At 40.2% G+C, this 13,722-nt stretch overlaps 1 protein-coding gene across 2 annotated transcripts in view; it reads right to left on the reverse strand.

Annotated features, from left to right (window-relative positions):
• The window catches only part of RALGPS1 (Ral GEF with PH domain and SH3 binding motif 1), a 632,069-nt gene that overhangs the window by 515,243 nt on the left and 103,104 nt on the right, over nucleotides 1-13,722 (reverse strand). For both annotated transcript variants that reach the window (XM_043981906.1, XM_043981905.1), the window contains exons 4-5: nucleotides 10,722-10,829; nucleotides 893-943 (exon numbers count right to left, since the gene is read on the reverse strand). In XM_043981906.1, coding sequence (XP_043837841.1) covers nucleotides 893-943; nucleotides 10,722-10,829 — 159 coding nt within the window. The remainder of the gene's footprint in view (nucleotides 1-892; nucleotides 944-10,721; nucleotides 10,830-13,722) is intronic.

The following is a 13,722-nucleotide window of genomic DNA, read 5'->3' on the forward strand; positions in this document are numbered from 1 at the left end:
GATCTCCTTTCTATCCTAGGTAATGTAGGGCTTCTGAACTTTTGGAGCCATGTGCTCTCTTTCTACTAACATTTAATATGATTTAATAAATGCTTAATGTCAAAGATTGGTGCTATAGCCTCTAATTTATAAGTAGCAATATATTAGAAACCCCAGCTAAGTTCCCTAAAACCTAGAACAGAGACAGGCACCCCCTTATATTTTCAAATGACACACTTCACCCAGCACAGTCTTAAGCTAATAAATGTCATTCATGGAAATGTCAAGAAAAACTTTGAAACTATCATGGCACATCTTTTATGACTTCTTCTTCTAATAACTCCTTGTAGAAAAGAGTGATACTGAGCTCTCACAGGCTCGAGGTACAGGTTCTAAAAGTCTGAGCAAGATCAAAAGGATTTAAACATAGGCTCAGAAACAAACTATTGTGTTTGCTGTCTGAGGGCCAGCCCAGTCAAGTGTGGAAAGGTTCAATCATCAGAGTATGGACTTTTTTTCAAACATAATCAACAAACATTTATTAAAAACCTGTGGTGCCAAAAGAAAGAAAAAAAAAAACCTATGGTGCTATGTGTCTGTCAGGCACTCTCCTGGGTGCTGGAGGTATGAAGACAAAAGTGAAATAATTCCTGCTTTCCAGGGGCTTATAATGTAGTTGAGGGAGACAACATGTATGTATGTATATAGACATCTACAAAATAGAGAGACAGTAACTCTTAACAGTCATCTATTAACATGTGAAAGGGATGCAGGTGGATATACCCCCACTGATGAAATTATAGCTCTTTGAAGTATGAGGCTTTTAGTCAATAATATTAAGAGCTAATAGAAATGTTTCCCCACAAAAACCTCAGAACATATGAATATTACTCTGATAGCATGAAGAACATACCTCTGGCTGTATAGCTTTGAATACTGGGATATCCATGAGCGTAATCTGGCTCTGTAACAAAAAAGAGGCAGGTTAACAAATCCTCTGTGCCCCAAGGCATCATGCACGTGGAAGAGACAGCATAGTCTAGTGGATAGAGGGCTAGACTTGGGAATCAGGAAGACCTGTGTTTATAGCCTGCCTCTGACACTCAATCTCTAGGTGTGACCATGAACAAATTCCTTAGCCTCTATGAGCCTCAGTTTCCCTATCTGTAAATAGAGATAAAACTAATGGTACCAACCTCACAGAGTTGCTATTTGGTTCAAATGAGTTAATGTATGTAAGGTAGTTGACAAACCTTAAAGTGCTATTTAGATTATCAGCTGTTATGATTATTATAAAGAGTAATATAAATATTAGCTATTATTAGTATTGTTATTATGACTGAATGCCAAAGAAAAGCTTCATTCAACAGGAACATGTCACTGACCACCCAGGGTAGAACTCCCAGACCTTCCTTCACTTTCCATGCTATGACTGCCAATACATATCCCTGCTATCAGATACCAAAATATGATAGAAAATGACATTCTTCAGAGAAATATGAACACAGCTTCATGCAGTGGGGTGTCAGTTTCTCTGGGAGCATCTAACTATCTAAACACAAGGTTCTTGGAGGAATTGAAAAGCCCCACCATGGTGCCATGCAATATGTTGCTAAGGACAGAGGAAACAGCCTACAGTTGTCAAAATTTCTGGGGAGATGGTGATGCGATGGAAAGAGAAAGAGGAAGAAACAAGGACTTCTATGATGAGTCGCCTCTGAAAGGGGCCAAAAGGATATGAGAAATGCTGGCCTAGATAGCTCAGGACAATGATAGTCCACAGAATAGAAATTAATCTGAGAGAAATCATGTGAGATTAATCTAAAGAAAGACCCTCAGGAAAGTCAGGGCATTTGAAACTGGCTATTTTTGTGGCTTTGTAAAACCTGACTTCACATGCAGGCATGAAGACATAATGGATTTCAAAGTCACAATCTCTGAATCTGAGCCTTGAATAAGGCAAGCAATAATTCCCATTTATAAAGCATGAATGAATGCTGAACTGTAAGTTAAAGACATGGGTTTTAGTACTGGCTCTGGATGCTTCCTGGCTTTCTGACTTCAGACAAGTCATTTTCTCTCAGTCTCAGTTTCCTCACCCATAACAAAAGGATAACAATACTTGCATCATCTACTGCTCAGGTTGTTGAGAGAAAAGAACTTTGTAAACCTTAAAGCACCAGAGCGATGCTAGCTCTTAGTACTTTTCCCTATAACTTTGAGCGTAATCAGGGTTCCATGCATGCCTATACCACTTCACATGCTTAGGTAGCAGACACTGGGACCAACTTTCAGGAAACTGAATGACTGGAGAATCTGTGGCCATTCGATGTTGGCCTGATGGTTAGAAGCAGTCTCTCTCTATTGGCTGGGGCACCAGAACTGTTGGCATCTTTAAAACAGCCTGACTCAGCACTTGTGCTGGCTTTTGCTACATTCATACCTGAGGGTAAAGGACTGTTTCACTCACACCACACAGGAAGGGGAGAGGGCCTGAGGGTCAACTCTTCCCCTCCATACCTTAGGCCATGTGGCCCTGGAAAACAAGCCTGAGACTTTGGCCTTTTCACTTGTTCATTTCCACTCTAGTTTCAGGGAGTGCAATCTCCTCTCTGGCCCAGAAACCCAACCCATGGGAACCATGAGTCTAGGAATCCAGGTAAGACAAGGCAGTCAACCCAGTAGCAATGGGAGCACAGGTCCAGGCCTCTGGGCTATCAGAAGCTTGAGCTTGGTGAGACTAATGTGCTTTCCAGTTAAAGTTGGGAGTACAAAACTTAACATCCCATTCTACAGGTGAATAAACTAACACTTGGAGAAGAGATATGACTCACCCAAATTCACATAAGCTAACAAATAGCACAGTTGGGACTCAGAGCCAATATTCTGACTCTAAGATAAGCAGTCTTTCCAAAACACCACCCTCCCTCTGCAAAAAAATTTTAAAAGCCCTGCACTGTTCTTATCCATCTGCAACATCTGATAGCCCCATACTAATGATCACCTGAAATTCTAGAGAATGCTCATATTGATGAGTGCTTTATAATAACAGCATTTACATAGTGCTTTAAAGTTTGCAAAATGCTTTACAAATATTATCTCATTTGATCCTCACAACAACCCTGGAAAGTAGGTGTTATTATTATTATCCTCATCATACAAATGGGGAAATTGGCACAAATAGAAGTTAAGTGACTGGCCCAAGGTCACACAATTAATACAGGTCTAAGGCAGGATTGGAATTCACATCTTCCTGACTCCGGGCCTACCATGCCACACCTTGCTTCCTGTATTTATATCATGCTTTTTAGAAGCACTCATTTCATATAACCACATTCTGCCAACACTGAAAGGGACCTTTGAGATCATTTAGTCCAACCACCTTACTTTACAGAGGAAGAAACAGAGGCTTAAAGAAATTAAGGGACTTGCTTCAAGGTCATACAGCTGAGCTGGGGAAATAAATAAATCTGAGTCTCCTGACTTCAAACTCCTAATTTCAATGCTCTCTCCACCACATAACAATATGATCATTATAATCTGATGTAGGCTATATATGTGTATAAATATTATTAACTCCACTCCACAGATATGTAATAATTAACATTTATGAAATGCTTTAAGGTTTACCTAACAGTTTCCTCATAACAACTCTGTGAAATAGGTTGTGCAATTTAAAATCCATAGCAGATTGCATGCCATCTTGGGGAGGGGAGAGAGGAGGGAGGGAGAGAGGGAGAAAAATTTGAAACTCAAAACCTTTCAAAAAATGAATGCTGAAAATTGTCTTTACATGTCAGTGGAAAATAAAATAACAAATTAAAAGAGAAATAGTAGTTAGCCCCATTCTATAGTTGAAAAAACTAAGTCTCAGAGATTTAAACCCCGATCTTCCTAAGGCCAGGTCCAGTGCTCTTTCTAATGCATTGTGCACTGCAGATGAAGTAGAATACAGCACTTGAGATTAGAATCAAGTCATCTCAGAAATACTTTTCATCCCTTTTGTCATTATTTCCCCCTCTCTGGACATGGGCATAGGCTGTGTATATCCTCAGAGAGGAAAAGAACCAATGGTCTGCCAGAGTGAGGAAAGGAACTTCCAATTCTGCAGGAGCTAGCTAGTGCTCTCTCTTACTCACTCATACTCTTTCTGTCTCTGTCTCTGTCTGTCTCTCTGTGTGTCTCTGTCTCTGTCCCTCTCTTTCCCTCCCCCCCTCTCTCCTTCCCTCCCTCCACTTTATTCCTGAGTTTCTTCCCAGTGGCCAGCCATATGATGGATTAGTTGGCCCAAGCCCACAGAATGAGAGCTGGCAGAAACTGCTATTCATGCCTATCCCTGGAATTCAGGCAGGAAATAAAACAGGAAGTTGATATTGGAAACCACAAAGGAGTCCTTTCCTCATATGACTCTCCCCTCACCACCACCCCCAAAAAATGGAACAGATAAAAACAGCATGGTTGAGCAAAAATCATTAGGGATTTTTTTTGCCTCAACATTTCACAGTGAAGCCAAAAGATACAGGGTGACGGTCACTGGGGAGGAAGGTATAAACTTAAAAAAAAAAAATCAGTGATTTGGAAAAAGGCATAGAAGACATGCTTAGCAAATTTGCAGATGGCACAAAGCAGGGAGAGATAACTAAGATGTTAGAGTAGGATCCAAACAATCTCAGCAGTCTAGAATATGGGCTGGATCTAATTAGATGAATTATATCATGAATAAGTTTAAAGACCTATAGTTGGGTTCAAAAAAAAATCAGTTGCCCAAGTACAGAATGTCAGCATTATACTCATCCATTCATCCTCTGAATACATCTGGACTGAGTCAGAGGGCTCTACTCAAAGACTGTCAGAGCCAAAACATCTGATCTAGGCCTCTCATTTTACAGACAGATAAACTGAAACTAAGAGAGGTTAGGCGGCCTGTTCATGATCACCCACTGAGTCAAGAGTAAGTTGTAAAGCCAACAGATTGCCGGACATGGTGGCACACAAGTGTAATCCCAACTACTGGGGGAGGCTGGAGGTGGTGGATCTCTCGAGCTCAGGAGTTCTAAACTAAAGCAGGGCTAAAGCTGCTCAGGTGCCTATGCTAAGTTGAACACCCTTATGGTAAGCAGGACAAGTGGAGCAGGACAAAACTTCTGTGCTGATCAGCAGCAGGGTCAGGCCCATGAGCATCCACTGCACTTCCAGCTTAATTAAGCTAGAGAGACCCAGGCTCAAAATAAAAAATTAAATAGATGAATTAATTAATGTATAAATAAACTAACCAATGAATGAATGAACAGATGAAGAAATAAAGTTAATAATTGCATGTGATGAAAAAAAAAAACTCTGTCATAGGCATGAATGCCCTTGGGTACCGTGAGTAACTAAAGAGAAAATTCATTTTCTAAACTCAATGCCAGGTCTACTGGCTTTGGGGTTAGAATCTGCCATTAATCCAACATATCTACAAGCATGAGTCCTAGTACAATGGAAAGAGTCCGTTTGCTCATCTGTAAAAGGAGAAGGTTGGGCCCCTGGGTCCCTTCCAGCTCTAGATCTAAGATCCTATGATAATCATTGAAAGGCTGATTTTGGGGTGTGTGTACCTATGTGACTAAATATGTGTGTTCCCGGAAAGGCAAGAGACTGGCCCTAAGCACCATAAAATGAATTATATATGTATTATGTAAGCAAAGGAATGTACCTGTATGTATGTACATGTGTGAAAAAAGAACACGTACACCAAATAGCTTGAACTGAACCCACAAATCACTAAGATTAGGAGTATGCTGGAGACACCTCATACTGCCTCATGAGAGATAATTGTTTAATTTTCAGTGTGAAAATTTACACCTTGGAAATCAGCAGACACTACAAACTGTTGCTTGATTTGTTTTTGTTAGTGTCTAGACTTAAGAAAATGATAGAAGAGAAAATACTAATAATTATAGGAAAATTATACTTTAAAGTATGTTGTGCATATTTTTCCCCTGGAGATCTGGTTGTTAAATATTTACCAGCACAAGACTGACTGAGATCCACCATTTTTAAGCTCTGGCCAATAAAAGCATTGCCCCCAGAATAAAGTCTGAGGACAGAGTCCAGAGTTGAGTTAGTTCCAGGTTAAGAGGCCTGTTAGGGCTAGCCCATCTCATACTGTTAACACATGAGTCTGTTCAATGGGTTGAGAATATATTTAATGGAGTTTTCAACCCATTACATTTTATGCCACAGAAGTATCCATTGAAAGAAATCCAGGAACCAGAAGGGTAGCACAGTAGAGAACATTTGGGTGGGGATCCAATGAAGACAAAACCAGAAGGAATCTTGTTACGAGAATATATTACAGGATACCTGGACAAAGGGGGAAAATAAGAAACAGATCATAAATTTGGCACAAAGGAATGATACCTCACTGATGGAAGGCATCAGCTAGCCAGACATCTGCTGATGCTTCTCGCCAAACCCCTGACTCATCTAAATGATCATTTCATTCTTCAAACACTGCAGGAAATTATGAAGGGAATTGCTATTTTGAAAATGACTCTGACTAGTAATAAGGAACTGTTCACTGTAGTAGAAACAATGAAACCTTGCGAGGACATGACCACTCCATCTTGGATGATAGAAGAGCAGAAAATTAGGCATAGGCAGACAGATGCCTTAGATCTCAGGAGAGTGGACTGCAAACACTTCCCAGGTAAAGCAGAGGTAGGAGGATTCTCTGGGCTAAAATTCTACAGGGGAGACAGGACAAGAATAATGGAAAGCTCTCAAGAAGGAAATTTTAATGTCACAAATACAAATGAAGAAGAAAAGGTGCAACAGTCCAAAGGAACCAATGAGGATACACAGGGAACTCAACAGCTAATTTAGATTTTTAAGATTCATTCAGAAAATAAACACACAGAGAGGCAAATAGAGAAGATGCAGTTAGATGGCATATCAGATAGGGAGCCAGTCTTGGAGAAAGAAGGATCTGAATATTTTTTTTTTTTGTTAGTGAGGCAATTGGGGTTAAGTGACTTGCCCAGGGTCACACAGCTAGTAAGTGTTAAGTGTCTGAGGCCAGATTTGAACTCAGGTACTCCTGACTCCAGGGCTGGTGCTCTATCCACTGCGCCACCTAGCTGCCCCCAGGATCTGAATTTTAATACCACTTCAAACACTTACTAGTTGAGTGATTTGGTCAAGTGACTTAGACTCAATTTACTCATCTGTATAATAGGGATAATAATGATACCTATATCACAAGGTTTTTGTGAAGATCAAATCAAATGAGATACATGTAAAATGCTTTGCAAATTTTATATAAATATTAGGTATTGTTATAGGAGAGTGGTACAGTCCTACAAGAACAATGTCAGGGGCAGCTAGGAGGCACAGTGGATAGAGCACTGGCCCTGGATTCAGGAGGACCTGAGTTCAAATCCAGCCTCAGACATTTGATACTTACTAGCTGTGTGACCCTGGGCAAGTCACTTAACTCTCATTGCCCTGCAAAAACAAAAACAAAAAAAAGAACAATGTCAAGAAGTCAGCCATGGTGGAACAGCTGGTGGGGAGCCCAAGGCTAGTGGATCTCTTAACCTCAGGGGTTTTGAGCTGTAATGGGCTATGCTCATATGAACTAAGTTAGGTATCAATAATGTGAGCCTCCAGCATCAAAAAACTACCAGGTTGCCTAAGGAGGGGTGAATGATCTGGGGTCTGAAACAGAGCAGGTCAGAACTTTTGTACTGATCAGTAGTGGCATGAGTCCTGAAAGAAAGAGGAGGAAGAGACAGACAGAGACAGAGAAAGACAGAGACAGAGATTGAGAGATTGGAAGTAAGGAACAGAAGCTCATGATAAATGCTAAGAACCATGAAAAGGGCTTTTTAAAAAATAATTGTGATATTGAAGATAAGAGAACAATAAAAGGAGAGATAGAATCACAACTTGAGGTGGTGGATAAAATGATTCTAATGGATGATGGAAACAAGACAAAACTATTCAGCTCTTATTTTGCTTCTATTTTTTCTATCAAAGAGAATGCTATTTGGACTGAGAATTGAATAAAAATGATGACCAAAAAGTTGAGACTGAAAAAATAAGACTGTAAGATAGCACCTAGTTGCCATCAGTGAATTTCAAGACATCAGGCCCAGGCCCAGATGAAAAAACTGGACCATGTGATAACGGAGGCATTGTAAATTATCTTTGAAAAACTGTGGAGAATAGAAGTGTCATAAGTCTAGAACCAGGAAAACATCATCCCAATTTTCCAAAAGGTTGAGTCTCCTATATGTAAGACAGTGAGCTTGACTTCAATTCTTGGCAAAATTCTAGATCACATTTATTAAAGAGGTGATATATGAGTATTTGCAGGAAGGGAAGTAGCAGTGAGCACTAATAACCAAAGGGGCTCCACCAAGAGCAGGTCAGAATACTAGAGCTCCTCCAATTCAACTCCTTCGTTTTACATATGAGGGAAATGAGGACCAAGTTAATGAAGTAACTTTGCCATGGTCATACAAGTAGTAGGTGGCACTGTTGGGACTCAAATGCAGATCTTCTTACTCTAGCTTCATTTCCTGCACTACACTACCAGACTGATCTCATTTCCTTTTTTTGACAGGGTTGCTATACAGATAGATGAGGGAAGATGGTGGAGGGGCAGCTAGACGGCACAGTGGATAGAGCACCAGCCTTGGATTCAGGAGGACCTGAGTTCAAATCTGGCCTCAGACACTTGATAACTTACTAGCTGTGTGACTCTGGGCAAGTCACTTAAGCCTCACTGCCCCACAAAAAGGAAGGAAGGAAGGAAGGAAGGAAGGAAGGAAGGAAGGAAGGAAGGAAGGAAGGAAGGAAGGAAGGAAGGAAGGAAGGAAGGAAGGAAGGAAGGAAGGAAGGAAGGAAGGAAGGAAGGAGGAGACCTATGTTTCAGCCAAGCCTTTGATGAAGCCTCTTATGTTATCCTTGAACAAGATGATAGCAATGTTAGGCAGACCCAAATGAGAAAATGAAGGATGAAGGACATGGAAAATTTTAAAGCACTATAGAAATGTCTATTATTATTATTATTATTATCATTATCATTATTTTATGAAGAACGGGATACAAAAAGTTATTATTAGAAGGGTCCCCATCAACTTGGTAATCTCTTGTGAAGTAAACAGCAATCTGTCCTAGGCCCTCTGCTAGTCAACAATTTCATCAGTGACTTAGATAAAGGTATAGATGACATCATCATCATTGTCATCATCACAATAATTGTACTGATATAACATTTTAAGGTTTTCAAAGTACTTTATATGTGTGCTTTTCAAATGGCATAATACATGACACTAAGAAGGGCAACCAATATTTGGATGACAGGCTAGATTGTTCTGCTGAATCTAATAATATGAAATAAAATTTAATAACTTTTGAAAACGTAAAGTCGTATTCTTGGGATCCAAAAAATGAACATCAAGGGGCAGCTAGATGATGCAGTGGATAAGAGCACCAGCCCTGGATTCAGGACCACCTGAGTTCAAATCTGGCCTCAGACACTTAACACTTACTAGCTGTGTGACCTTGGGCAAGTCACTTAACCCCAAGTGCCTCACACAAAAATAAATAAATAAATAAATTAGTGCATGAATGAATGAATGAATGAATGAATGAATAAATAAATAAATAAATATGAACAGCAAGTAGAAAAAGGACAAAAAGAGAAAAACAAAATATTGTATGCAAAATATCTTGGTGTTTTAATGGCCTAAAAGCTCATATGGGTCAAGAACAGGACATCTTGAATTACATTAGGAAAGGCATAATATGCAGGGTGAGCAATGTGGTAGTGCAGATACCCTCTCCCCTGGTCAGGCCTCATATGGAGTAATTCATGTGAAGTTCTGGGAAGACCACTGGTTCTGAACAGTGGGAGAAGGACACTGGTGGAAGGAGACTGAAAGGACCAGACACCACGTGTCACAGGAGGATCAGTTGGAGGAATTAAGGATGTTTATCCTAGAGAAGAGAAGGCTTAAGAGAAGGAAGGGAATGATTACTATCTTCAAGTATTTTAAGGAATTCCACATGGCCGAGTGATTAGACTTGTTCTGCTTGGCCCCAGAGGGCTGAACCAGGCACAATGGGTGAAGCTGCCGAGAGGTAGATTTGAGCTTGATATAAAAAGAAAAACTTCTTTACAATTAGAGCTGTTCAAAGGTGTGATGAGGAGACTTCCTTTAGATGCCTGCAGTGTCACTGAGGGGATTTCTGTTCAGATACAGGTTGGATCACATGTCTTCTGGGGTCCATTCCAGCTCTGAAATTATGTGATTTTTGTGATACCATTGGTACCTTACTTGCAGAAAAAGAGGTAACATCATAGTTTTTTTTTTTAATTACAGGCCTTAAAAATGTAATCGCTAATTAATGTTGTCAAGGAACTCATTAGCATAGAGAAGCGAGTGAGCTCAGAGAGCACCAGGCTTAAAAATGGGGCTATGTAGAATCAAATTCCAGCTCTGACATTAACTATATGTGCATGGTTAAGTGACTTAAGCTCTCTGCATTTTCTCCTGTGTAATGTGGGGACAGTAATATAGGTGCTATTCACCTCACATGCTGGTTGGGAGAAAAACGTTTTGTAAACCTTAAAGCATTATAGAAACGTGAGCTGTTCCTAAAATTATATAGCCTCCTCTAATGATCTGTCCCACATCCCACCCCCCCCCATATCATAAATTCCCTGCTATGAGTTATATTCTACTTACAGCAAACTCCTCAGGAGTTACTTTCAATACATCAAACACAACGGCATCATAGCTTTTACTGGCGTAGTCACAGCTCCGTCCTTCCAGAGAGTCTGAGCTGCTGCTGCCCTGCAAAAGGAAAAGAGGTGTCACGAAAGTGTCTTAGTACAGCAAGTGCCCCCAAATTCGTGACTTCTTTTTTTTTTTTTTTTTTTTAGGCAATGGGGGTTAAGTGACTTGCCCACGGTCACACAGCTAGTAAGTATCAAGTGTCTGAGGCTGGATTTGAACTCAGGTACTCCTGAATTCAGGGCCGGTGCTTTAACCACTGCACCATCTAGCTGCCCCTATTTGTGACTTCTTAACTCTCCTGGACTGGACCCACCAAGTGAGGAGGTGTGGCATTTGATGCCTATTGTAGAGAAAGCATATGATACGATTGCCAAAGAACTGGATTTGAAGCCCAGCTTTGTTCTTTACTAGCTGCGTGACTTTGAGGAAGTCGCTTCATCTCTCCAGTTCTCTATTTCCCCATCTTTAAAATGAACTGGTTGACTGGAAAGCCTTTAAGGGCCCTTCTAGCCCTGCTATCTCATGTTATCAGAGTGCTTCCCACACTAATATTCTGTAGTCTAGGCTATAACATTCTATGTTCTAAATTCCCTTCCAGCTCTGACAAGGTATCCTAACATTCACAGGAATGATGAGATTTTAGAGCTTATCGTACAGTCCAACACCCTCATTTCACAAATGAGAAAAAAAAAAATGAAGGCTTGTGTAAGGTCACGGAGGTTGCAAAAAGTAGAAGCAAGATTCAACTCAGGTCCACTGACTTCATATCCTGTATATTTTCCTCTATACCACGTTGCATCCTTCTAAGGCTTAAAGTCCCTTTCCAGTTCTGACATTTTATGATTCTGTGACCCAACTGATACAAGTTTCTCCCTCCTATTCTCTAAAAGGGGGAAAACTGTCTGGAGGCCTTGGGAAAGGATTAGTAACTTTATATCTGTCAAATACAGCCTGGCTTAAATCTTTTTGTGTATGTGTTGTATTTAAACTCGAAATCAGTCTGGAAAATGTTACACAAAACACAAGGCAAGTTACTGTTAGAAATAGCATTTATGTGGCGAGCAAAAGCTCTCTCTTGAAATTAAAAGCCTGTTTGTTGGCAAAAGGAGGTGCAGCACATTGGTTAGGGAGCTCAGAGTGAAAGATATCTTTATTAGAATAGCTTAGATTAATAGGAGTACTGTGAATAGTGCATTTTAAAGGAGATTCAAATAAACAGAGTTTCCTATAAAATATTGGGTTAAAATCTCAAATGTTGCCTGCCCAGAACCCACAGTTGTGGGGATCTTGGGGCATTACTCATACCATCCTTGGGAGCAGCCTTTTTCTATCCCTCCTCCCCCAAAGAGAAGGCTCCAATTAATAAATGACTTTATTCCTCCTAACTCAGAGGGATGGCTTTGGTGAGGTTTCCATTAACCTCACCAGTCTGGACTGGGACTTAGGGAATTTGCTTGCATTTATTCCTTCTTGCTTCACACATTCCAAAATGGCAGCATTTGGGGGGGGGGGAAGTGTGCAGGCTTACTGGAGACTACAGTGTATTCAGGCTAGCAAGGAAACCCAATAGTCAACAGCTGAGAAATGTGAGGTTAGAGATGTGGACAGCAGCTGAAGCCAGTGAATTTCACTAGCCTGGTATCATACAAATACACACAAAAGAGCCCACTGTATTAAAAAAAAAAAAAAAAAGAATGCTTACCACTGAGGCAGCAAAACACTTTAATGACTAGGACACTAAGACAAAAAATTCTTTCTCAATGGGGGAAGGGAGTAGTTTGTTGTGAGGTCCCTTCTATATTCTATGTATATTTTATGTTCTAATATTCTATGCTCTGAGGTTCTGTTTCTAACATTCTATGTTCCAAGGTTCTTTTCCATTTCTACCATTCTTTGTTCCTTATTCTAACATCCTATGTTCTAATGTCCCATCCAACTCAGAAAATCTATGCTCTTTCTTTTAAAATTCTATGTTCTAAGGTTCTTCTGAGTTCTGATAGTCTATAATTTCATCTGTTAAATGGGTATAGTAACTGTAACCACCCATCTTATATTCTATGTTCTAACATTTTGCATTCTAAGGTCTTTCTCACCTCTAACTGTCCATGTCATGGCCCTTCCAGCTCTAATGTTCTATATTACAAGATCTCTTCTAGTACTAGGATTGTATTCTATGAATTGTCCCTCAGATCTGTGGTCCTTGCCAAAAGTTCTCACATTAGTATCACAGACAGCCTCTGTGGCTAGTGAATTTTCTAGGCAGGTTAAGTTTTCATTGTTCCCGGAAGTCTTTTCATGCTTTCTTATTTATTCATCTCTCCTTCAAATACCAAATACCATTCCCTACTCCAACTGGTACCACAGAACAGATTAGAAACCTCCAAGTTCTCTCTCTTACTATATATTTTCCCTGTGAGCAAGTACCTGAGCAAAAGGCCCAACCCATCGAAACGGCCTCTTCAGCATGAGTTAGTACAAAGGTTGCTAGACCTCGATTTTTTTAGTCCCAAGATCTTTCAATAACTAGCTTGTGCTACCTTAAGAAATCAAACAACCTCACCAGGGCTCAGTTTTCTTATCTATAAAATAGAGGTAGTGGTTGTATTAGATTATTGTTAAAATCTCTGAAAGCTCCAACATTTTTTAAAGTGAGACAATTGGGGTTAAGTGACTTACCCAGGATCACACAGCTAGTAAGTGTTAAGTGTCTGAGGTCAAATTTGAACTCATGTACTCCTGACTCCAGGGCCGGTGCTCTATCCACTGCGCCACCTAGCTGCCCCAAGCTCCAACATTTTGTTCACAAAACCAGACTCTCACAAAGTGAAGAGATCTCAGAAGTCAGCTAGGTAGCTCAGGGGATTGACTGCTATATCTGGAGCCAGAAATACCTGAATTCAAATCCACCTTCACATACTTTCTAGCTGTGTGACCCTGGACAAGTCATTTA

The sequence above is a fragment of the Dromiciops gliroides genome, chromosome 2 (assembly GCF_019393635.1).
Source record: "Dromiciops gliroides isolate mDroGli1 chromosome 2, mDroGli1.pri, whole genome shotgun sequence".
NCBI classification, from domain to species: Eukaryota; Metazoa; Chordata; class Mammalia; order Microbiotheria; family Microbiotheriidae; genus Dromiciops; species Dromiciops gliroides.